General features: G+C 38.6%; 1 protein-coding gene across 33 annotated transcripts in view; it reads right to left on the bottom strand.

Annotated features, from left to right (window-relative positions):
- Positions 1-26374, bottom strand: part of ERC1 (ELKS/RAB6-interacting/CAST family member 1) — a 208586-nt gene that overhangs the window by 64285 nt on the left and 117927 nt on the right. For all 33 annotated transcript variants that reach the window (XR_013536771.1, XR_013536766.1, XR_013536773.1 and 30 more), the window contains one exon: positions 20498-20658. Coding sequence is in view for 21 of the 33 variants with exons in the window: in XM_078376313.1 (XP_078232439.1) it covers positions 20498-20658 (161 nt within the window). In the remaining 12 variants the exon portion in view is untranslated. The remainder of the gene's footprint in view (positions 1-20497; positions 20659-26374) is intronic.

The following is a 26374-nucleotide window of genomic DNA, read 5'->3' as shown; positions in this document are numbered from 1 at the left end:
GTCTAAGTTACCTTGCTTTGTTTAAACTCGACTAAACCCCAGAGAGTATGGACTATGACGTCTGTGAATCTGCAGCTGATTGAGAGCTTTCAACTGAGGAATTGCTGATTATATTTGGTGAGGCCTTTTGGGAGTTGTTGACTGTTGCCATCCTCAGTGGATATTTATATTTTACATTTTATATGAAATGGAAATCCTCGATCTTACCTTATCTCCTCCAGCGCTAAGGCAGATACAGTGTAACGCCCCGATATCAATTACACCTGTCTCGGATTTGGGAGCCGGTAGGACTGGTGGACGTAAGTGGCCCTCTAAAACTATGGTCCCCAACCTTTTCCCAACCTCGGACCGTTTGGGGGAAATTTCGCACCTGCGGGGGCATGTTGTGCTTGTGCGCATGCGAACAGCGTGCTCGCAGGGGTCGAAATGTGCTTGCGGGGGGCAGGAGATCTGTGTCCGTGGCCTGGTCCTGCCTAGGCTGTAGACCGCTGCTCGGTCACGGACCGGGGTCGGGGACTCCTGCTCTAAAACACTGCAGGCCCAGGAATGTGACTATAGTGCTTACAAGCCTTCTACTCCTCTTAGGAACTTTAGCACATATAGTGCTAAATATTGTGATAAAGTCTACCCTGCGGCTCCGAGGAAACTCAAACAAGTCAAGATAACTGACTTTGTTAGTTCTCTGAAATCCTTAGTAAACAACATAGAGAATTCTGTTTCTCCTCATACTGACTTATCTTTTGACTTGCCTTTTGACAAATGGTCAGATACTGGAAAGTAGCCAGTCAATAGGTAGCCTGCTAAATAGTACAGTGAATCTAGATTTTAGCAAGTTAAGACTGTCAGATTTTGCATCAGATCTGATTTTGGGTCCTGATGGTTTGATGTTGCCAAATGAGTCTGGGATCCTTAGAGAACAGGAGCTGAATTGTAAAAATGTTGAGATGCAGGAAATTAAAGACACTATATAAGTAACAGGGGAGCATGATTCTTCTCGATCTTGTAAGATAGTCTACTTGGGCTGTGATAAAGCAACTCCAACAAAAGAACCATGTAGCTGTAGACTACAGAGGGTTTTTAAAATCAGAAGTTAGATATATATTAAAAGAATTAAATCAATCTGTGACCACTACATGGAAAATAAGATGCATCTTTTGAAGAATTCAGTAGACCTGTTGAGCCAGAGTCAGGCTTAACATCTACGTACAGTGTGTGTCTGTCTCCAAAAACTATTGACAGAATTGACAAGCTTTCACTAGAAGAGATACTTCTATGTGTAGGATTTCAGACAGATGTGCAGGGAAATTTTATTGTTGCTGCACCACTTACAGCAGATTCTCTAAATCCTTTGTCTGCAATGGACTCTTCAAGTGCAAAGCATCATCCTCCAGGAAAGGATTCCTCAAAGATTGGTGGAAAGGCATCTGCCCTACACTTGGCAAAGGCCAAACCCAAACATGTGAAGATAGAGGAGGCTCGGAAACAAACATCCAAAAAAGAAGTATGAATTTTAAAACCTTATTTAAACTACTAGAATCGGCAGAATGTATTGCAAAAGGGAAGTATTCTGGCGTCGATATTCAGTATGTTGAAAGACAAGCTAATGACTTGCAGAGAGAGAAACTCAACCCCAAGAGGCCTCTTATGGATAGTGGCATTAAGTAGTTCAAGGACACCACAACTTCGGATTTAATCCACTCCTCTAAGCAGAGGGTTCAGTCCTCCAACCGGGATACTAAACACCTACAAAGAGTATTTTACCCACCAACCAAACCAGTGTATCCTGATTTGGCTGTAGGCTACCCAATACCAGTCATTGTAAGAAATAGGGGCATGAATCCAAGATTTAATAAGAGATGTAGACGGAACAATGAGACGTTAGGGTGAGCTAATACCTATGGCTAACACCGACCTCTTCACAGATTGCTGCCTTTTTGTGGCGAAGGGGCTTGAGTAATTCAGAGAAGCTATGGGCTATGCTGTGTAGGGACACCCAAGATGGATAGGTCATAGTGGAGAGTTCTGACTAAATGCGATCCACCTGGAGCAGGAACTGGCAAGCCACTCCAATATCTTTGCCAAGAAAATCCCATGGACAGAAACAAAAGGCTAAAAGATATGATGCTGGAAGATGCGTTCCTCAGGTTGGAAGGCATCCAACATGCTACTGAGGAAGACTGGAAGACAAGTACAACTAGCTCCAGAGCTAATGAAGTGGTTGGGCCAAAGATGAAAGGACGCTCAGCTGCGGGCGTGCCTGGAAGTGAAAGGAAAGTCTGATGTTGCAAAGAAAAATACTGCATAGGAACCTGGAATGTAAGATCTATGAACCTTGGTAAACTGGCTGTGGTCAAACAGGAGATGGCAAGAATAAATATTGACGTCCTGGGCATCAGTGAACTAAAATGAATGGGAATGGGCAAATTCAATTCAGACGATTATCGTATCTACTACTGTGGGCAAGAATCCCGTAGAAGAAATGGAGTAGCCCTCATAGTCAACAAAAGAATGGGAAAAGCTGTACTGGGATACTATCTCAAAAATGACAATGATTTCAATATGAATCCAAGGCAGACTTTACTTACTTAATTTTATTTAGACTTATACCCCGCCCCTTTAGACAAAGTCTACTCAGGGCTGCTTACATAAATGATAAAATACAATATAGTAACATACTTAATAATACCTAATAATAAAACCAACTAACTAATAGATATATACATTATCAAGATGGGGAAATTGAAGAAAGAACTTTCAACATCACAGTAATCCAACCACCAATGGTCTACTCTGGGCGGCAAGTTCTCAGAATGATTTTGATCATTTACCTGAATGGCCCCCAGTTGTTCCTGGGGAAATCTTAATGCCTGGTTTGAGCAACTCAAACCAGGCAAGGCTTCTGGAACTGACTATTTTCCACCTGACTTAATAAAGTCCAAGTCTGACTGAAGGGCTCCATTATTAGCTCTTTATACACTTGGATTGATAAAACAGCATGTTTTCCCAAAGACTGGGAATTAAGACATTGTCCTAATTTGCAAAAGAGGAAGCAGAGGGTTTCTACCCAGCTAACTACTGACCAATAAATCTATTAAACACCATTAGCAAACTATACACAAGGCATTTATTGGCTAAATTAAAAGACTGGCTGCTTGAGGAGAATATACTTGCAGAGGAATAAGCTGGATTTAGGCTGGGAAGATCCACCATAGTTCAGGATCTCATTTTACACCACCTGGCATGTAAATACTCCTTCCCTAAAGGCGGTGCCCTATATGCAGCCTTTATGGACTTTAAATCTACATGTGACCTCATACCAAGTGAAAGCCTGTGGTCTAAATTTAAGACCACAAGTATTGATAAACGGCTTCTCCTGTTGATGCGGTGACTTCATGAAAATACACATTTGCGGGTTCTATGCAACTCAGCTGGGATCTTATCTAACCAGGTCCCTGTGCTCAAAGGATTGAGACAAGCATGCATACTAGCCCCCAATTTGTTTAACTTAAGTAAACTTAAGTAACCCTGACTTTGATCAACCTAAGTTTGCCTCTTGCCCAATTTCAATCTTACTTGATGCTGATGATGCCATTTTATTGTCAACAACGTGTATAGGCTTTAGAAGACTTTTGAGAACCTTCTCCTTCTACTGCAATGAAGAATATAGGTAGTTAATAATAAATAACTATGCCAAAACCAAGATTATGGTTGTCAGAAGAAGGAGAATAAAGCATAAATGGTCTCTAATGGGACACCCTTTAGTCTTCCATTCTTCAGGATCCTGGCTTATGCATGTAAACCACACAATGAGTGCCCAGAAATATACTGTAACACTAATCAGATTTTTCCATACTGATGGGGGTAAACATGTTCCATTGGTGATACAAGTTTTTAAGGCCAGGATTATTTCACAAATGTTTTATGGATCTCAACTGTTTGCCTACGCTACCTTACGACCTCTGGAGATTGTTCAGACCAAATTTGTGAGAGCCGTCCTTGGAGTTCCACCTTGTACTTCCAATGTGGCTCTTCGCTCAGAGGTTGGGTTAGTATCCATTAAAGCGTGGGCCAAAGTCCTTATGGTAAGTACTGGCTTAAAGTTATTTTTTCATTAGAAGGCTTGGCTCCACTGATGCTACTAGATACTTTTCAGTCAGAGTGGAAGAAGAATATAACTGAATAGATATCGAAAACTGGCTTTTCTCCCAGTACACTTATAGCAATGGGTCTTACATATGCCATCAAGGCAGTGAAGTCAAGGGTCTGGGATATAGAAGTACAGGACCATATTGGCCAGCTAGAGAAATCTAAGTTTCTTAAGAAATCTGCTTTTATCACCCGTCGTGTTTAGCCAGTACTATCTCATCTAAAGCCACAAGGGCTTTTACACTAGCTAGACTTAATGTATTACCTTCTAAGCTTCTGGAGGGAAGATTTCAAGGTTTGCGTCCATCAGATTGTCTCTTCCCTTGTAATAGTGACAAAGTTGAATCAGTTGGGCATGTTTTCTTATATTGTACTTGCTATCGGGATTTATGTATGGAGCTTTTACTTCCTATTATCTGTAAATCTCCTGGGAGATCAGAGGAGTATTATGTACAGTTGCTACTCTCTGACAATACCCTTTATATTACAAGACAAGTGGCCAAATTCTGTGCTGCAGCAATAGTTATTCGCGACCAGATGTTCAGGATGCAATCTAAGATGGACAATATAATGCTTTTATAACATAACACTGGCCGAGATTTCACTTATTTTAAAGATACAGAGTCAGCTCAGCTGATTATGATGTTATTAATTTGAAAGAAGGGGTTGATTTATCATGTTATTAATGGAAAACTTATAATTCTGATTAGTTTTATGAAATTACAGTTGTATGTATTTATTTTATATTGTTCTGGTCTTGCTGGTCCTTGACTGTAATCAAGTTGTCCATTCTAACTCCTTGTTATGTTAGTATTAAGAATTCTGCGAGATAGGCTATACAGAAAGAGACAGTGACTACCTGGCTATCTATATATATATAGTGCTGGCTGCTCTAGTGCTGGCTGTACAATCCAGTGAGCTAAGTATATATACATTTATCTATGAATCACATGTATCTATGAATCTCAGCACTCACTAAATTTGTAATGTTTATACATCATTAAAATAAAAACAAAAGATATGAGAATAATAGCCTACAGCTTTTCACTATATAAAAATATTAATTTAACCATTATGATGTAACAATGATTGGATGAGACACCTCTCTAGATGTTATAAAATGGTACTTGTGGGCAAAATGTCCTACCCTGAGCATGCTGTTAGAAGATAACTAAGGTTTAAATTCAGAGTCATCCTGGAGTTAAAAGATGAGAAACCTAACTTGTCAGTTTTTGTTTTTATTTTCCAGTGCATCAGCAAGACCAGTCCAATGTAAATATGTTACTGCAAAATCAGGAATAATTGTAGCAAAGCTACCAGGAGTTTCTACTGCAAATAGAACAAATGAGGAACCATGACAAACGTAGACTCAACACAGTCCCTTCATTTAATAAAAGGAAGCTAAACAGATATACAATTAGTAGCAAAATCATACGAACAAGGAAGAAAAGAGGAGCCAGAGTGATTGCTCACAATTGCCTATCCAAGCCCAATCATTAGGACAGAAGGTGCATTAGACAGGGCTCTGATTCCTGATGTGCCCTCATGAAGAATAAAGCAGTGTTTGGATAGGCTCATATCATTTGTTAGAAATGACCACTTGGCAATGACAGCTATCTTGACATGGAAAAGAAACAACTTCTGCTGTGCAGCTTTGATTTCTACCTATAGAGGCCCCTCCAACTAGACATTCTTTGGAATACTTGAAATGTTTTCCTATGTAATACAAAATATTAATTCCTGAATCTTACATTTGCTCTCCTGTAATGTTTTAGTTACTTTTCTGTAGTTAAGTTACTTGCCCTTTAGATCTTTTAGTTTGTTGAATCTTAATCCAATTTAAGGAACTAGGGCAGAAACCTAAAGAAATGAAGAAAATAAATTTCATATACAAGTAATCGTAGTATGGGACAAACTCACAATGTCATGACAGGCTCTGCTGCAATTAATTCCAAGAAGCCACCCCGAAAGCATAAATCTGTGTACATATATGCATCTGCTGCATTCAGACACAAAAAGAACAAAAACACGTCCTCACATGCAGTCCTGTATCTTCTCCTGGCCATCAATTCATGGAGACCACAATGAAGAAACAATGTTTATTAAATAGAAACTTGGCCAGATTGAAATGGTTAATTATACTGGCAACTCTGACCAAACTTTCCTCTCACGCATAGTTATAAAAAAAAAAAGAAAAGAAAAGAAAGAAAAGCAATTTCTGGGCAGATAATTACTTGGCATTCTCTAACCTATAATCAAGTTTAAAAACAGCACACTTTGGTTTCCTTGAAATATTTCACGGGAAGCAAAATATGAAGGGGCTTTGAAAGCTTGGCAGTATCCTTCAAAATAAACTCTTGGAGTGCTGACAAATACTTTTAATTAAGAGTCATCTGTTTTTCCTTAATTCTTCTTTTTAAATATGTACTTACTTTCCCAGGTCAGCCTCACAGGCTTACTGTGAATCTACCTTACACTGAAACCTGAAAAAAATTGTATTGTTTTGAATGCAATGTTGGATTTAAGACTTAAATCAGATAATAAAAGATAACTTCTTCTGATGATAGATTTATATTCTCACTATTATTTGTGATTTCCCTCTTTGTTATCTAGTAAACAAATGCAAACAATACCCAAGAATCTTCTAATGTGCTATCACTGTCAACATCAGGGGGACAGTGTAAAATTTTCACTCAGGGCTAGCAAGCAGACAATTCTGATACTGTATTGTGAAAGCCATATCGATAGTCATGAAAATGACCAAGGATTTTTACTGTTTCTTTACCTTTGAAAACAATTTCAAAATGGACCATAACAACAAAGCAGAGCAGCATATTAACATCATAAAAATCATATCTAAGTCAGGAAAGATGTCCCAGGGAAATAACAATAAAATACAGGTATTCATTGTTTATAATAATAATTAAGTGCCACCAGGTCATTACTGATTTATAGCACCTTTCATAAGGTCTTCAAAGTATAAAGTACTCAGAAGTCATTTCCCAGTGCTTCTCAGGTGGCATTCTAGGACTGTACAGCATGCCCAAGGGTGAAAGGGCATGTAGTTCCATCAGCTATACATGCACCAGGTGATCTCAGCCAGCCCCATGGGATTCGAACTCCCAACCTTTCCTTGGTAGCCAAGCACTACAACTCACTGCCACTACACAGTACAATGGGTGTAACAAATTGTCAGGACAAATAAACCAATTTAAAAAAGAATAAATATGAGAAATCAACATACTACCCGGTGTTGCAGATGTCACTGTAAGAATATAGAGGGGGTAAGAATGTAAGAATCTTTAGTACTTCATTTCCAGCAATGGAAAGACATCTCCACAAAGTTTTCTAGTACAACATGAAAGCATAAGCCCTCTCCAGAATCTGATATTCAGATGTATGTATGGTGAAACCTAGCAAGAGAATTAGGCTTGGAAAACTTATGTTGAAGTATGATTTACAGGGGGACCTTTCACAATCTACTATCAGCAATCTAGAGTAGTCCACTGTGACTAGATAGGCGGGATATAAATTAAATAAATAATAATAATAATAATAATCTAATAAACTGAGGTTGTTACACAGATGAAAAAGGAGTAACATCTTTGTAATGTGGTATCCATACATTTCAACAATGGTAAGTAGGCAAACATACTATTTTTCCATGTATAAGACTATACTTTTGTCTAAAATCTTTAGACTAAAAATTGAGAGTCGTCTTATACACGGAAGTAAGCTGAGGAGAGAACAAGAACAAGTGGAGGGGAAAGCAGGGATCAAAGCGATCCTGCAGCACTTTGATCCCTTTCCCCCTACACTTGCTAAGCCCCACTTAGATTTCTTAATTTTGGATTAGAAAATTGGGGGGCATCTTATACATGGAAAAATACGGTAAATGTGCACAGAGTGCTTGTTACAAGTTAGCAAAGGTACACATTTTGAAAGTGCAGAAAATCATTCAAGAGGAAAAGACCGCATGATTTTGAGAGGAGTCCACAAACAACATTAGTCACCTTCTCCCCACACACATATCATCTGTTTGCCAAAATAAATGAACAGTCAGTTGCAAAAGTATAATAAATTAATTTGGAAGCTTGTACAACTGGATATAAAGATTACATACTGCTTCCAGAAAATCCAGATAATATTAGAAGCGAGCAGGCTGCTCAGCAAGGCCTATTTGGAACCTGACATAAGTTTCTGCATCTGCCGTTTATAATCAGTTACATATGTTGACTCCACTTCCCTTGCTGCCTCTGCTTGATTAGGCTGTATGGTAACTCCATCTGATTAATGCCCACATAACACAGTAGAATTATATCCATGTATTTCCTCAAGTACCTGTTGGTGGTAAGTTACATTTCTGACATGTATCCAGGAAAGTATACCTGTTAGGTTTTTCTTTAGATAGATCCTATTAAAACGGGGGATTTTTGGCAAGGCTTACACTGAGTTTTGCCCACTGTCTGGGTTCCTTTCCCACCCAGCCAAAGGGGCAGACTTTTTAGTTCATTATCACCTCATCAGCATTTTTGTTGACTGCCAACGGTGAGAGAAAGGGCTAAGCCACTCACTAATTCCTGGCTTCTCTGCCTCCTCAAGCAACAGCAAATCCAAAACAGATGGACACAATTTAACTCTCTAAACCCTGGCAAAAGTTGCCATAAGTCAGAAATGACTTGAGGCTTGTTTCCCAACTGTCTGCTTTGATCTGTCTAATTATGCCACTTAGCTTGCAATAGAAGGTGAACAACACAAAGCATTGATATAGTCATCAACAGTAAAGAAAGAAGTATCAGAAATTTATGAGAGTATTCCCTCAGAGAAAATTAAAAGAACAAGAAAAAAGATGTAGCAGCATGGAACTGACGTAGAGAAGAAGACTGTTTTCCCCTGTATGTACTGAATTTAATATCAGAGGACTTTCTTCTAGCTGCTTCCACCAAATAAAGTCTGATGGACAGCCACTGAGGGCAGAACCTTTTCAGTCTTGGTGACCAATGATTATAGAAAGCTTAAGTGCTGCTTGAGGTGGGTAGACATATGAATAAATCATAGCTTTTATGAGTTATCTTTGGGCCATATTTTGGAGTTGTTTTCTTCTATGTGCTGCTTATATCTTGCTGGGTTTTTGCTGCTGCTCTTCTGGGTTTTTTATTTTTCTACTTACTCATTTTTTCCTTTGTCTATTTTTTTATAGATTATATTATTTATGAGGGAAGGGACTAGCTACATCTCTCAATGGAGCTCCATAATCTAGGAGCAGCCTTCCCTCAAGACCTCACTAAACATGCCTTCTGAAAGTAGCCAAGAAGAGGCAATCCCTTGAGGATGTTAATATTCAAGGGGGCTCATACAGGGAGATAAGCTCTTTCAGATATCCTTGACCTTAGTCATAAAGAGCTTTAAAGATCACTGCATGCACTTTGAATGGGGTCTGCAAGGAACTGGCAGACATCAAAGCAGTTATACTAGTCAAGACTCTGGCTGCAGCATTTTGCTTCAGTTGAAGTTTCTGAAGCTTCTTCAGAGGCAAATTCATGTAGAGCCCACTGCAGTAATCCAAACAGGAGGTAGCCAAGATATGTGTCATCATAGCCATGTCAGGCCTCTTAGGCAATGGACGTAGCTGGTGCACAAACTTCAATTGTAAAAATGAACTTCTGGTCATTATTGCTACCTGAACATCCAAGGAAATCTAGAAGTACATTAAAGTTACACACCTGGATTTTCAGGGAAGGAGTATAACCCCATTCAGTACAGGTTGAATCCTTACTGCGAGGTAGTGAACCTTTGGTACATCTCTGGGTACCACTTAATTTTTTCTGATTCCCCGTCTTGAAAGATAATTAATTGTTGTAAATTGTGGTAACATTTTTATATGTCAATTGTTTTTACTTTGATTGTTGAGAGCCGCCCAGAGTAGACTAAGTCTAGATGGGCGGCATATAAGTCTAAGATATAAAATAAAATAAATAAATATGTTTTGGAGTACAACTCCCAGAGTTCTTTATCATTAGCAATACAGGCTAGGGATTCTGGGAGCTGCACTCTAAAACATCTGGCATGCTGAAGATTTGCCACCTGTGTTGCTGGTTGCCTTTTGGATGACCATGATTACCTTCGACCTGCCTGGATTGAGCTTCAGTTAGTCACCCTCATTTGGTCCATGACTGGTCTCAGGCACTGGCTTAGGACAGAGACAGCTTACTTGGAAAAGAGAGAGTTGGGTGTCATCAGCACACTGGTGACACTAATCCCTCAAACCTCAGACAATCTCTCCCACTGGTTTCATACAGATACAGTATTAAACAGCATAGGGGGATACAGTAAAATCCTAAGGGATCCTATGGGCTAACTGCTAAGGCAGAGAACAGGTCTCCACCAGTACTAGCTTCAAGGTTCCTTTCCTGAGGAGAGATTAGATCCATGACACGCAGCTCTACATCTCCTTTCCACCTACTTCAGTAGATGCCATTCTGTCTCTTCAGCGTTGTCTGGAGGCTGTACTGCAATGGATGCAGGAGAATGGGTTGAGGCTGAACCTGAACAAGACAGAGGTCCTGAAGGTGGGTGGCCCCTCCATTGGTGGCTTGGGAAACTCCCTCTCCTTTGGGGTGTGTGTGACTCTCGCCACAAAGAGTGAGGTTCGCAGCTTGGGAGTACATCTGGATCCGGCGCTCACCATGGAAACCCTAGTGGCATCAGTGGTCTGCTCCACTTATTACCATCTGTGGTGGATTGCCCAGCTGTGTCCCTATTTTGATGGTGGTGCCTTCACCACTCTGGTCCATGTGCTTGTAATCTCGAGATTAGACCACTGTAATACACTCTACGTGGGGCTACCTTTGAGAGTAACGTGGAAGCTTCAAATGGTGTAGAATGCAGCAGCCAGTTTACTTAGTGGAACGAGAAAACACCAGCATATCTCTCCCACTCTGGCTGCCTTGCACTGGCTGCCCATTCGTATCTGCATTGACTTCAAAGTGTTAATGATGACATTTAAAGCCCTAAACAGTTTAGGACCTCGATACCTATCAAAACGCCTTCTCCCACCTAGATCTACTCGTGTCACTCGCTATAGCCAGGAAAGATGGCTGAGAGGCCCGGAAAGAAAGAACAAGAAACCAGGCATTTTCGGCAGTAGGCCTTCGGCTTTGGAACAGCTTGCCATCAGAGATCTGCCTGGCTCCCTCGCCGAGTGTTTTTAAGAGCCAATTAAAGACTTGGCTCTTTAGGCAGGCCTTCCCACCTGTCAATACTTGACTCTTACTTTCACTTAGTCTTTTGTTCTATTTTCCATCTTTATCAATACTAACATTGTAGATTTAATTCATGGTTTTAATTGTTTTATGAATAATTTTATTGTGAGCCGCCCTGAGTAGATATAGTCTAGAAAGGCGGGGGGGAAAAAATCAAAAAAATCAATCAATCAATCAATCAATCAAACAAAGCACAATGTTTTCAAGACCCATCCCAGACAGGTGGCTGTGGACTATGCAATGGCTGATGGTATCAAAAAGCTACCCAGAGGTCCAATAGAACCAACAGGGGCACAATTAAGCCTAACAACTTTTTAAATGTATCTTGACTGAAATCTAGTAGTAAGTCACAACTACAGTGGGTTCACTGAATTAATGGAATTTAAGGAGAACTTGGACTCCCAGTATGTTGTAGTGAATGGAGTGATAGACTAGGACTCTGGAGAACAGGTTTCGAATCCCTATTCAGCCATGGAAATTCAATGGGGGAGTGAAAATGGTAAAACCACTCGTTAAATTTCCCACTTATATTGAAAACCCTATTAGGGTTGCTGTAAGTTGATTCTGACTTGAGAGCACAGAACACACAAGGAGAAGATGATTCACCAAATCTCCATTATTCAGTGGTCCTTCTCCTGTTGTGACTTATTACTGGATTTCAGCCAATATGCAATCTTATTTTTGAAACACACTACATGGATATGTTTATTGTTTTTCAGGTGGTACAGAATAAATATGAGATTTCTTCAAAATACTGCACATTTTTCTAATAACAGGAATGTCAGGAATGGAGGTGGGTGATTCTGTGAGTCTCCACATAAAACAGCTTTTGCAGTATATTTCAAGTATATATGTGAAAAGAAGAATACTGTGTCAAATCCCAATAACGAGAGTTACAACAGAAGAGGCTGAAACAGCATAAAACTGGGATATAACTATACATTCCAGTTTTTCGCTCTGAGGACATATTATATATTCCATGTTGCAAAGGATTTGTCAAGACCATAATACAATGAGGTAAAGTAATTTCTGTCATAAAATGCAAATCTACTTGATTAACAGCATCTGCAGATTCTAGACTCCTTCAGTTTTGGACAAATGCAAAGCAAACATACTCTGCAATGCATACCAAACAATAATTAATTTTCCAGCAGATGACCTCAGCTCTGCATTACACATTACAGGTTATGAGCATTATCTGCATGGTTTCAAACTTCTGTTCTCTTTTAAATCATGCTGTTAATTTCCCCTTGTCATGAAAGCAAGCCCTCTTGGGTCCTACTCCAATAATTATATAATCAATTATTGTTACTTAGTGAAAGATGTAAGGACTGCAATTTGATTGTAATTTTAGTAAGCCTAACTCTATGTAGGTTATAACCTCTCCTGGACTCCCATGTGATCAGAATTAGAAATAACATTACATTTGGGATACTACATGGTCAGGATCCTCTTGCATCAAATCAATTTACAAAACAGATCAAGCATTTTGCCATTTACAAGGAAGTATCCAAGATCTTGTTCTATAACAGAGGTCAGGGTTTCTTAACAGAGATCCTTGCTTCTGCTATAGTAACTCTTGTGAAAGCTGCACGTTGCTATCTTACCATGCTGGTTAGCAGAAACTCAAGAGGATCCTGGCCAGTATATTTATTGATATTAATCTTAAACACTGAGAGCAGAGGGATTATATTCTACAGAACATGCTTAGAACAAAATAACAAGGAAAATTAAACAGGGGTTCTAAAGTCACAATATGTTTTCTTCATTGGATTATTGGTCTTCAGAAGAAAGTATAGGTAATCAAGATCCTTAAAGTGATGGAGAGTAGCACATTGAACAGTTTGTTAAAGTTTCAAGGAAAAAGCAGAGAAGGGATTTACCACAAGAGGACTGCACAATACCATGGTGATTTTACATCTTAGTTATTTCACATCTTAGTTATATGCCAACCGTGGCCTTATTGGCAAAAGTAGCACAGGGACTGCTATACCCGGTGTTTGCTTGACTCAGAAAAAATAAGAAAGGGTCATCTTATTACAAACAGTTCACAAAGTATTCAGCTTACCGATATAAAAGAAAACCTACAATTTCAATAATTCTAGTTCAACTGAAGGGAAAATATATTTGTTACAGACAAAACACTCATTCTCAGAAAATCGAAATCTCAAACTAAAGCCTAAGATCCCAGGAAGAAGAATTTTTATTTATTTAAAAAACAAGCACCCCCTTCAAGGTATTCTCAAAACTTATGGCACAATTGAAAATGTAACCAAATATCCCATAAAACATTTATTTATTTTTCATACTGCCCATCTGACCAATGACAACAAAACTAAATTGACAAACATTTAAAAGCAGTCTAAAATGGGCATGAACACTGTAGATATCTTGAAACCAAGTATGGAACATTTTATACTCAGCAATATTTCAAATCAATGTTGCTATGCAACTGCCTAGGTTTCACTGTATGCCTAGACTCAGTTACTTTTACTTCAAGAAGAATGTAAGGTCAACATGGGACTTCCTCCTCTTCTTTTTCCCCACTTCAACAGGTTTGCTGGCAGAGTCAGAGGTCAAGTGTGAGGGCAATGAAGGAGCAGATGTAACAAGCCACAGGATGGAAACTTATAATAAGGAAACTTCCCTCTAGATGTTTTTCTTCAAAAACTCTGCAGCTTTCTGCTGTTCTGCAATTACTTGTCCTGCAACAACTTGTTCAACATTGGCTGATAACTTGTTGAAATCACAGCAAAAATCCACAAAATGCTAAGAAAACAGACTCCTGGCAATATACTCCACATTGGGCCAAAACCACTAAATTTCACAACTTACATAAAGTCTTATACTGTACATTATAATGGCACATTGTTACTGCATTATAAGCTGACATTTCAGTTTTTATCAACACTGAAACTGCATTAAAAAACTCACCAAATTGTGTCTTTCTGCGCATCAATTATTTTCTAATGCACATTTTGATGTGCTTTTGCTGCTTATAAGATTATGTTTTCATTAAAAAGGTATCCGTGGACTTTTAGCAAACAATTTAATCTCCCCTGCTCTGTTATGCCACCAAGTACAGCATCATATCTTAAGGAATCTAAGGCAAAATTAGCAAACATAGGGCTACTTTGTAATGTTAATACAGAATTCACAAAAGAGTTGAACTCTCAAAGAACAAATGGTATAAACTTCTCATTTCTCTCTAATCCCAAAGCTGCATAACTTAAAAGAAAAAAATAATAGTAATAGCAAAAAGCAACTATATAAGCAAAACTGCCTTGGGAATTTCCCTCTTTGCACTTCTAACTATGTTAACATCTATACTGGATTCAGAACTGCTCAAAACTAATATTGTTCGTATATTATATCTATAATATAGAGCATTAAGAGAATACTGTTTTTACTTGGACTCTCCATTAAACAACAGAGTAAGTATATTTCCTGAATATGCAACACACTAAAAAGATTTATAGGCATCACTGTTTACTATGAGCATTTATGCCAGGGGGCAATAGTACCCTGAGGAACTACTGATCTCTTTTATATCAAAAGAAAACAAAACGCATGTGGTTTAGTAAAGCCCAGCAACAGCAATGAAGAGTCAAAATATCAAATTACAGGGACTATCAATTTACTATATTTCAGGAGCACTTTGAGGCATCTGAACAAGGAAATCTGTTGAGCCGCTGGTTTGAGATTAGCGTGAACAAGATGCACTGGTTTGAAGAGAGAGAATAAAATTAACTTGTTTCACAATAAGTGTGAAAAACTAGAACCAACAGAAGACCTAAATAGACTTGCAGCCTTTCCCCTTGATCAAGAATAACTGGAACAGAACGACCTTCACCTATTGCAGGGGCCAAGGCCATTAAGTAGAGTTTCTGCAGGAAACAGCCTGGTAACTGTAGTAACAGTGACCCAAGGCAAATACTAAAATATTCATTTCAGTTACAGCACAGAAGAAAGCAATATCAATAAAATACAGGACGAGTCTCCTGCAACGGCTAACTTATTTGTCAGAAACAACTATATGCTGGAATGTAGTGTGGAATCAATTTTTGTCTACTGCCAGTCTTTGTTTTGGATGAACCAGAGTCAAAGTCATAGGAGGGTTCTGAATCACATGGAGGGCATTCTCCTCCTTTTAAGGTAGGATCATAAATCAATCTTTGCAGTTCTAGAATAGATGTCATTTTGTCACTCAGAATCAGACCAAGAAAAGAACAGAACAATGCACTAAAGCAAACAACTGCTTAAAGATATTATATCCAAGGATTTCCTGATCTAGCGTCTGAAATGCTCATTAAACTTCCTCAGCTTCCTGTAACCAAGCCAGCTTGAGGATAGTTATGTAGTATCCCCTCAGTGTGACTAAAAATATGATATAAGAAAATTATAGAAAATATATATAGCAAGAATTTTTACCCTGCCCCCAAGTTTCACTGAGAGCATTTCCCACTAGACAACAGAATATAACCACTGGGCTTTTTAGAATGGCAAGTCACGGGGCTACAACTTTCTGAAGATCCAAAGACAAAAGTTGCTGAAGCCAAAATTTATCCAATGGCAACAAAAAAAATTTGTTTGCTTCAGAATATTTAGGGAAGGTATGTACTGAGACTTTGGTAGATGCCCTACATCAACTGAGGAAACTCCCTAAATAGCAGCTGTCAAAGTTGTTCCCCTCAGTGGGTGTGCTTGAACTCCATCTGGAGGCACAAACAGTAGAAATTGAAGACTGAGACATTTTATTTCCCTAAAGATGCAAATAAGACATCTGCCTTCCCAAATTCAAGTGACTTGTCTAAGTGAAGAAACAGCAATAATTTAAGACATGCAGAGATCCACATTAGTGACAGACAACAGCAAAGACTTGAAATTATGATGGAGGAAGGTTAAGGTTAAAGGAAAAATGGAAAGCAGGGTTAAAGCTGAGCATTTAGTCACCAAAAATATGACAGAAGAATTAGCTAGGATGAAGAACTGAAATCAAGACTTTATGTACTGTATTTTTCCGTGTATAAAATGATACTTTTGTCTAAAATCTTTAGACTAAAATTTGAGGGTCATCAGATGAGAGTACTACTAGGTAAACTGGCTCTGGCCATACAGAGGAAGCTGTTGCCGCAACGAGCCTGCCCACTCATAGGGGAGGTTTTGAAGGAAGGGATAGATCCTATAGTCTACTTACAGACGGAAGTGCTGTTAGTGGGTGCTTCACTGGACAGGCAGGAGGGCCATTTCCCTGCCCTGAATGGGGTTGCACTCCCCCTAAGGGACAGGGTCCGCAGTCTGGGGGTGCTCCTGGACCCCAGTCTAACTCTGGAAGCCCAGGTGGACTCGGTGGCCAGGGGCGCCTTCCTTCAGCTGCAGAAATTATTCCAGCTATGGCCCTACCTGGACGAGTGGAGTCTAATGACAGTTACACATGCACTGGTAACATCTCGTATAGATTACTGCAATGTGCTCTACATGGGGCTGCTTTTGAAGACGGTCCAGGAACTGCAACTGGTCCAGAATCAAGCTGCACAGCTAGTGAGTGGTGGGGCTGCTAAGGGACATATCAAGCCTATTCTGTTTAAATTACATTGGCTACCAGTTGCTGCCCGGGCCCAGTTCAAAGTGTTTGTTTTGACATCTAAAGCCCTAAATGGCTTGGGCCCTGGATACCTGAAGGACCGCCTCCTTCCATATGAACCTACCCGGCAGTTAAGATCTAGCCAGGGGGCCCATTTGAAAGAGTTGTCCCTCAAGGAGGTAAGAGGGATGGCTTGTAGACAAAGGACCTTTTCGGCAGCTGCCCCCGTACTATGGAATACCCTCCCGACTGAAATTCGTCTGGCGCCGACATTGATGACATTTCGGTGCCAGGTCAAACCTTCCTGTTCCAGAAGGCTTTTAACTGAAATAATATAAACTGTGGGTCCTGATGGCAATTTTTAGAGTATATATTTTAATTGTATTTTAATTCTTTATCTTTTTTACTGTAGTTAAATTGCTGTAAGCCCCCAGAGACCTTTGGGTAGTGTGGGTGGCATATAAGTTAAATCCATCCATCCATCCATCCATCCATCCATCCATCCATCCATCCATCCACCCACAAACAAACAAACAAATAAGTAAATAAATACAGATGTGAAGCAACTGCTAGCTTTCCTCCTCACCTTGGGTCAGTGACCTCTAAAGCTGCAGAAGTAGGTCTCCCTAGGGTCTTTTCTGCAATAGATGAATGTAAGATACATACCTCCATCTGCCAACCTGCACCTTATCCTTCCTCTGAGGCAAAACAAGAGTTCTGCATGTGGTGATGAACAGAAGTATGTTCTAACTACTAGAGGTAGTCTGCTCAGTTGCTTAAAAATCATACAAGCACATATATTTCTTTCTTCAAGACGAACCACATTTTCAGCTAAGTCTGGCATACAAAAAGGGAACTTGTACCCACCCAGCATACATTCTTCACGCATTCAGAAGCAGTACAAGATGGAAGTATCTCAGCACTCCATATGCAAAAATTAATGCTTTCACACAGATGGGATTTTTCAAGTACATTTCTATAAGCATTTTATAATCTAATAATATAAGCGGAAAAATGACCCTGAAGTTGTGTAAACCTGACTGGAATGCCGACATCTGTTCTGGTTAAAGTGTTTCCTGACTAGGGTCCTCCATCACACTTTAAATATTTATAGACTTTAACTAGATTAAAACATTATAAGAGGGTTTTTATTCTCAACAATGTATGACTGGAATTGATGTGCCAGCTTTTTCAAGTGTTGCCTTAACAACAGAATCAGATTTTGCAGAACTGTCCTACTGTACAGAAAGAGGGTCGGAGTGGCAGAAAGGAAGAGAATCTCCCCTGAAGTAGTATGGAAACAAGATGATAGTGTAGCTAAATCCTTAGGAAGCAAATGGCAAAAAGAACCTCCTTTCTAGCTCCTCCCTACAACGTTAACTGCCTGAGCAATTACTGAGTGGAACAAACCGCTTTAACACCACCTGGTGCAGTTTTCAGCAGTTGGTCTTGCTCCCAAGCCTGTCATGGCTCATTTAGATAGTATAGTGCATTCTCTCTCTAAGACTATTCTCAGGAACCAGTGAGTTCAAAACATAATGAGATACAGAGATTTTTATCATGAAGTGTAACGTAACTGTTAGCTACAGTACTCAGAGCTTAGTATTTGAGGACTACTTGGAACAGAAAGCTTTTTTAGACTAGTGGGGTTTAAAAACAAATGATCTGATTCAATGTGTACATTTTACTAATACTGTACCCTGTTTCCCTGAAAAATAAGACCTAACCTGAAAATAAGCCCCAGTATGATTTCTTAAGATGCTCATAATATAAGCCCTACACCAAAAATAAGCCCCAATTAAGTGAAACTCTGCCCTCCACCATTGTGCAACAACCAGAAGAAGATGACATGACTGTATTTGAATAAATGTAGATGGTTGTGCATGAAAAAAAATAAAAGCATCCCCTGTCAATGTATTTTTGGAGCAAAAATTAATATAAGACCCTGTCTTATTTTCGGGGAAACACAGTAGCTAAAAAAGGGTCCAAGCTGATGAAAGTACTTCTTATTTACATGCACTTTATTTAGATATTACCTTTCCTTGTTGTATACTTAATATAATCATTGTATATTTACAGTACAACAACCAAAAGCAAAATAACAATCTATCAGTCTGTCATTGCTGCATAGAATTATTTTTTAATGCATCAGAATGCCTACCACTTTATATTATCTACTGTCAATAGGACTGGAAAGAATTCCAGTGACGAGGTATCCATTTGTAGCAGAAATATAGGAACAAGCTGCCTTCAAAATCTTAAAAGGAGAAACAATACCATAACAATCTCTTCGCAAATTAAGCAAACACAAAGTAAAATAAAGAAAAGAAAAACTAGGTTTTCAAAGTTATTTAAAAATTACTTTTAAATATTTCAAATATAAAAATTATTTTTATAAAATATTATTTTCAAACTGGGACATGTATTCTATGGATCAGAAGCAAAACTCTTCAACATGCTAATTCTACTCTTGCTCATTAAGCTTTTCATTCTGTCAATTTTCTACAATCAAGATTGGCAGAGCCATTTGGTAGGCAAATATATTGTTGGAAGACTTATTGTAAGACATATTTTATGTTGCTCTGGATTCCTGCATTGAGAATTATTCCCCACCTCCTCATACAAACCAGATTTCATGACAGGCAAATTTATAGCTCAATATCTTTAATACTAAAAAGTTCAGTTTTGTTTTTAAAAGAAAAGCAGAGTCTTGGTGCCCCGCACCAGCTATCAGATTGCTCAGTACGAACGATGGAATATAAAGCAACATATGCTCCATCTCAAAGACCCCAACATTTTCTTTCATACGCAGTTGCTCTTTTTATCTTAGTTTTTAATCCCTCCTTCCTCTCTCAAAGAAAAAAAATGTCAACATGAAAGCTGAATGTAAATAATGGCTCACAAAACCAAAATCACGGTGAGCCCTGCCAATAAAAGTATTCATTCTCCTCAGGGATAGCTAAACAACTAAAAGTGCCTTTAATAATTTGCTGGCAGAACTAACCAACTCAGCTGTAAACAGATAACTCTCCCTCTCCAGGCTACAAAGCACTTGCCTTCAAAATGACAGGACTTGCTTGCAGATACACAGGAATTACTAGACAACTTAAAATATAAAACTGAACTAAGCCTGGAATTCTCCTCTTCCTTACCAGCAGTCCTAATTTTTAGTAGGATTATGTGCAATCAGTTTGTGCCTTAAATGTGTGCATCTTATCAGTGTATGGATTCAGTAATTTAAGACAAAGATCTCACATAAAATCTGAGTACATGTGACTCGTACACATAGTACAACCCATTTACAGTATAAGAAAATCTGTATACTTGGTAGGAAGAAACGAAATCGAATACCAATGAGATTTTCTGTTGCCACGTCTACGTAGACACAAAATACTTACCCTGAAGTAGTTGTTAAAGTCAATGAGAAGAAGTAGTACCTGTGAAATTAAAGGTTATTTGCTTCAGTTGAAACCTAAAAGAAATACTAAAAGAAACAAAGACATACTTCATCTCTAGGACTTCTTCTAAATGCTTTCTCCTCTCAGCCCGTAAGTTAGTCAAGTGGGTTTCCTTCTCAGCCAGAGACTGTTGAGTAGAAGACAGCTTCGCTTTCATAGATTCCAACTCTTGCTTGACTTTCTCCATAGCCATCATTAACTCTTCTACCTATGGAATTTGAAAATGATAGAGGAAGGAAAGAGAACATATATGACCATAAAAACATCTGAAGCTCACTAGTATCGCCAAACGATGGGACACAAACAACACAAGTAACCAATTCAGTTTTGTATTTAGTATTTAAGCAAATTTTACCTCTATCTCAAGTTTTAATGTGAAATGATGTGTTGACCTTACTAAGAAAAAGTGACAAATCACATCTTTATCACACACACAGTTGCTCACTACTACGACTTTTCTTGTATCTGGTAATGAAATGACACCTCATCTACATTAGAATTCACCACTACAGTATATTCAAAGTTACATTGTAAAAATTTAACTACAGAGCAATATTCTTAATTTCAGTCTCAATAACTATGCAGTATCATAAAATACTTCTATTCCTCTTCAATATGTACAACATGTCTCCGTTTGTTTAAATTAAGGCCACCATATAATCATGGGTAAAAGGAAGATATTAATATATTCACACAAAGAAGATGCAACAGTCAAGTTCTTTCTCCATACACAGAAGCCACTCCATAAATTGTTGTACTAATCTGCTTCTGGATGTTCAGTAGATTCATAAATCCCAGCTGATTCTGTACTAACTTGTGTACTATTCCAAAAACACATTTTAGTATAGCTTGGATGTAAAAAGTACTACATTGAGCTAGGACTAAAATATGTTCCTTAATTGCCCAATTAGTATACTGCAGCAGAAAACTACTTTCCACTGAGTGCCAAGACAACCAGATAGTTTACATAAAATCATGACTTACTAAAACTTTACGGAGATAAACCAAAAAATGAGTTACAGATAGAATCTTTAGATGCTGTTAAATATTACAGCCATTACATTTCTCTATTATCTCTGTAACCCAGTGATCACTTGTTCATGAAAGGAACCTGACTCATGGATCAAATTTCTCCAACAGCCCCATATAACCAGCAAAATTTATCCAGAAATTGTAGGGGACCATGCTTCTAGTAACCAGAGAAAGCCAGGGTTAGAAGTATTCCTGTTGCACAAGCAGATGTCTACTACTTTAATAGTGAATGTTGACGTTTTTCAAGGGAGGGGTCATTAATTCATAGCAACCCTATTAATAACCCCCCATACTGTCATTAACAGCCCTGTTCGAGTAATACAGACTAAGGACCGTGATTCCTTTAGTGACTCAATCCAGCTCATATTTATTCCTCTTTTCCCATTATTTTCCACTTTCCAAGGACTCTATGGCTTTGAGTTTGCAAGGGCTCAGCAAAGCTATTAAAGGCAGAAAAATCTGGAGGTCACTTATTTATAGAGTCACCTCATGTCAAAGGCAACTTGACAGCACATAACAGCAACAACTGTCTTTTCCAGTAAACTGTTTTATGATTATATGTTCAGAAAACACTGAATGTAATATGATGATAAAGGACATACATCCTCCACACATAAGCACTGAAGATTCAAATACACTGTAATATATTTATACTTGTCCACTGTGACATTGTGCACCCTGAATTTGAGAAGTTGTGGAAAAGGGATCTGCTTCTTTGTAGCATTCATACTACGAAATAAATCCTGGCACAATGTTATTGGTGTCACATCTGGAGGCTAACTGCTTCACTTGAAAAATCACCATGGACACTATTTGGTGTGCACTGAGATAAATAATGTGATCACTCAACTTTAGACAATTTGCCTCCAAAGTCATGACATTAGTGTTATGCTCCCATATCTGCATCTACATTCTACATAAGATTGTTATTACCCAAAGAATGTTTATTTAATATATCATATCTTGGACACATGGGAATCCAGGCTTATGGTATACTGTATGTGCATGGAAAGAGAGACATAGAGACATAAAAAGAAGCAGATCCCTTTTCCACAACTTCCTTTAAACTCCTGTCAAGCAGGACAGTGTGTCACTGAGCACTATCTGGAGCCTGGACAAAACTGAATAAACTCTACTTTACAAATACACACACTGTATATACTCGAGTATAAGCCGAACCGAATATAAGCCGAGGCACCCAATTTAACCACAAAAATGGGAAAACTTATTGACTCGAGTATAAGCTGAAGGTGGAAAATATAGCAGCTACTGGTAAATTTCAAAAATAAAATAAGATTCCAATAAAATTACATTAATTGAGGCATCAGTAAGTTAAATGTTTTTGAAGATACTGTGCTTCTGAGCTGAGAGACACTTCACTGCCTGTGGGGAAGGGACGACTCATACCAGATGCTGCACTTATCTACTGCTCTACTGTTGCATAACAAGATGGAGTGTAACAGAGGATGGAGGAGGAAGGTGGGTATATAGAATATGCAGAAGGAGGAGAATGGGAGCGTCCTGGAAGCAGAAATGCAGTGTACTTAACCCGGGTCATCGGACCAGCCACAGAGGCTGCAGGCGTCTGTAGATGACTGGGAGAGTCTGGAGAACACTTGCACTGCAGAGGAGAACATGTAATTTTGACACTGACTTGAGTATAAGCAGTATAAGTATTGTGCTGAAAAACTAGGCTTATACTTGAGTATATACAGTATTTATTAATGAACCAAGCAAAGAGACAGCAGCTTTTAAAATAAAAATGAAATAAATAATTAGATATTAAATGTTACTACCAGGGACTTAAAGTTCTATCAGTAACCCAATAATGGGCCTAGAGTGTAGTTTGCAAGTGTTTTTGTGTGCGGCAGAAAGACAGGTGAGACTGAGACTCTATAACACAGTTTAAACATATCTTTACTCTTTCAAAGCCATTCAGGAACAAAGCAGATCTTTTAAAAAAGATATATATATTTTACAACAAAGCTTGGGTGGAAGGCAGGTTAACTAACCAGTCAAAGGAAGGATAAGCCTAACATTTGTCCTCTAGCTGCAGATATTTTAATTAACATAAGGCTTGAATCATGGGGAGGGAAAGGGGAAGATCCTTCTCTCCCTGTGATTCATGCTTGAAAAAATCATGAAATCAACTGAGGGGATCTTACAGTGTTTTCCTTTTGGCCAAAGTAGCTACCTTCAACTTTTTTTAAGTCTGAGTGTGAGCCTCCTTTATTACTACATAACCCCAGAATCTTCCAACTTCTCCCAAATCCACACTTTGTAACATTAAAGCTAAAAATCCTGTTGTTTGAATCAACAAACGCTAGTATAAAATAAAGCATGTTCAGTGTAATGAAGAGCAGTATTTTAGTAAATATACTGAGAAGAAGCATTATAAGAACAAGGAGAAACCTTTAACATACAAAGTAGAAGTATATCCTATAAGTATATCCTTAGTTATACAGTATAGTGTTTTATGCCAGATATTAATATATATAGTAAAGAACCTAATTACTACACAGAAAAGTGTTCAAATGATTGTGTTTTCAGTGGGATTACATAAAAACACTTTCTACTTCAGGAATATCAGATAGATTGCCAAGTCAAACCAAAAAGGTAGGGAAAAGTTTGTTTGATTAGGGTTCAGACAGATTTATTCTATGGCCAAACAGAAAACTTACTGTGAAAGCTACATTACCATCAAGATCAATCCTAATCAGGTGTTACAGTTGAAATGTGGAGAATGATATCTTGGGGGAGGGGGAAGGTGATGGAGTCATGCAGGAGACCTGCTTCCCACCTGGAACTAAATCAGACTTTCACACGTTCAGTATGAGGGTTTGCAGACGTGCTTTAGGTGCATCTAGTTGAATGTGCTTACACATGGCTCTGCCGATCTTCACAGTGAACGAGCAAAGGTCTGCTTTACATCCATACTGGATTACCTCCACCCATTTATCCCTTTAAACTGTCAGGCATAATATCTGAGCAAGACTTAGATAGAACAAGATGGTATTTAACAATGAGTCAAAGTGTACTTATTTTCTCTGCTGTAAATAATCTACAATAAACAATAAACAATATAGGCAGACTTAATGGTCAGTAGGTTCAGTCACTTAACATTCAATCACTGGACAAGAAAGATATGCAATTTAAATGTTTCAAACATTATATAAATTTTTAAAGGTTACAGACAAAAGGAGATAAATGAGAACCTGGATTTCAGTAACACAATTTGAAAACAATTTTTTTGGGGGGGGGAGGAGGAATAATTCATTGACACAGAACTAAAGGCTACCTTTTGGTTCCACATGCAATAAAATGTCCAATATTTGATACAGCACAAATATGGCCATTTAATTATTCTTATTTAAGGAGAAATGTCAATGTGTTTATGCATCCCCTTATGTGCAGAAAAGTATGCTAACAATGCAATCTCATAGTGGAATTGTATGACAATATATATAATGCTTGTTCCTTCAGAAACCATGAAGGAGCTAAATTCCTTTCCTGGATGAAAAGAGGAAGTCATTCTTCAAGTATGCCTAAGTTGCCAGACCTGAAGAGAAGAACTAGCAGCTGTAGCTTGTTAAGAGTGTTGGAAAAATGAAGGAAACCCGGCAAATAACAAACAGAGACTTGCTGGCATGGAGAAGTGTTCCTGAGAAGGAAAAGGAGCTGTTCTGCGGTTTTCTAATCCAGGAGATATTTGAACCAGGCCATGGGAAAGAGAGGAACTAAGCAACTGAATGTCTGGCTTTTGCAGGGGACTGCATATTGGCATCGAATATTGTAACCAGTTAAGAACTGTTTTCTATCCCTTCCTACATCTGCACCGCTACTTGGATAAAGCTGGCCTGTGGTTAAAACAGCAGCTTATTTTACTCTTAACACCAAAATGTTTATTTAACTATAATTAATTCTCTGTGTGAAGATGGTAGCCTAACATGAAGTACATAGCCTAGCTTGTGGGCAAGTTAATAGGTGAGCTGAAAGCCCAATGGAAATCATAAAGAGAAAGAGAGAGTGTGAGCAAGGGCGGGGGGGGGGGGGAGAAGAAGAGAACTATTAACCTGCAAGAGCTCCTCAGAACAATCTTTGAGAAACTTCATGTAGAAATGAACTGTGGAACAGAAGTGTATCAAACCACAATATTCAAAAGGTAAATCTCTACCTCAGAAAGCTAACTAATCTCAGTTTTAAAAAAAACACATCATTTTCAAATATACTTTAGTTGGTTTTGCCAATTTTTTAAAAAAGTGGCTCAGTTTACATATAGCTCTTCTAAAGAAAGAAATGCCTCTCCTCTGCCTATTTGCAGTTCTTGAGAGAAAGAGGCTATTTTCCCACTAGCAGTCAGAATTGTCAGCAGATGCAAGAGAGGCTTCACATACTGCATTTAGGAAAGGAACCATAACTTTGGCGCAGGAGCATACACTTTTGATGCAGAAGATCACAGTTCATTCCCTCACATATCCAGTTAAAAGGGTGAAAAGAAGGTCCTCAGCTTGAGATCTTGAAGGGCTGCTATTAGTCAGAAGAGACCACACTGGGCTACATGGTCAAATAATATGACCAAGTATAAGACAATGTCCTCTGTTTCTATAAGAAGAGAGCAAAAGGAACTGGAGGAAGCCCAGCAAATAACAAACTTACTGTTACTGTTGTCTTACCACTTTCAGTTACTGTCATTAAGTTGACAGTAACTGAAGAAGGAAAAGACACAAAACCGGGCCTTCTCGGTGCTGGCTCCTCGCCTCTGGAACAATCTCCCTCCTGAGATCCGCGCAGCCCCCACTTTGGGCACTTTTAAAAGTCAATTAAAAACATGGCTATACATTCAGGCCCTCCCTCCAGTTAATATCTGACTTTTCTGTTTATTCTCTCCTTAT

Source organism: Pogona vitticeps, chromosome 5 (assembly GCF_051106095.1).
Source record: "Pogona vitticeps strain Pit_001003342236 chromosome 5, PviZW2.1, whole genome shotgun sequence".
Taxonomy (NCBI): Eukaryota; Metazoa; Chordata; class Lepidosauria; order Squamata; family Agamidae; genus Pogona; species Pogona vitticeps.
Note: the sequence above shows the minus strand (reverse complement) of the source record. Positions and strands in the feature narration are given on the sequence as shown.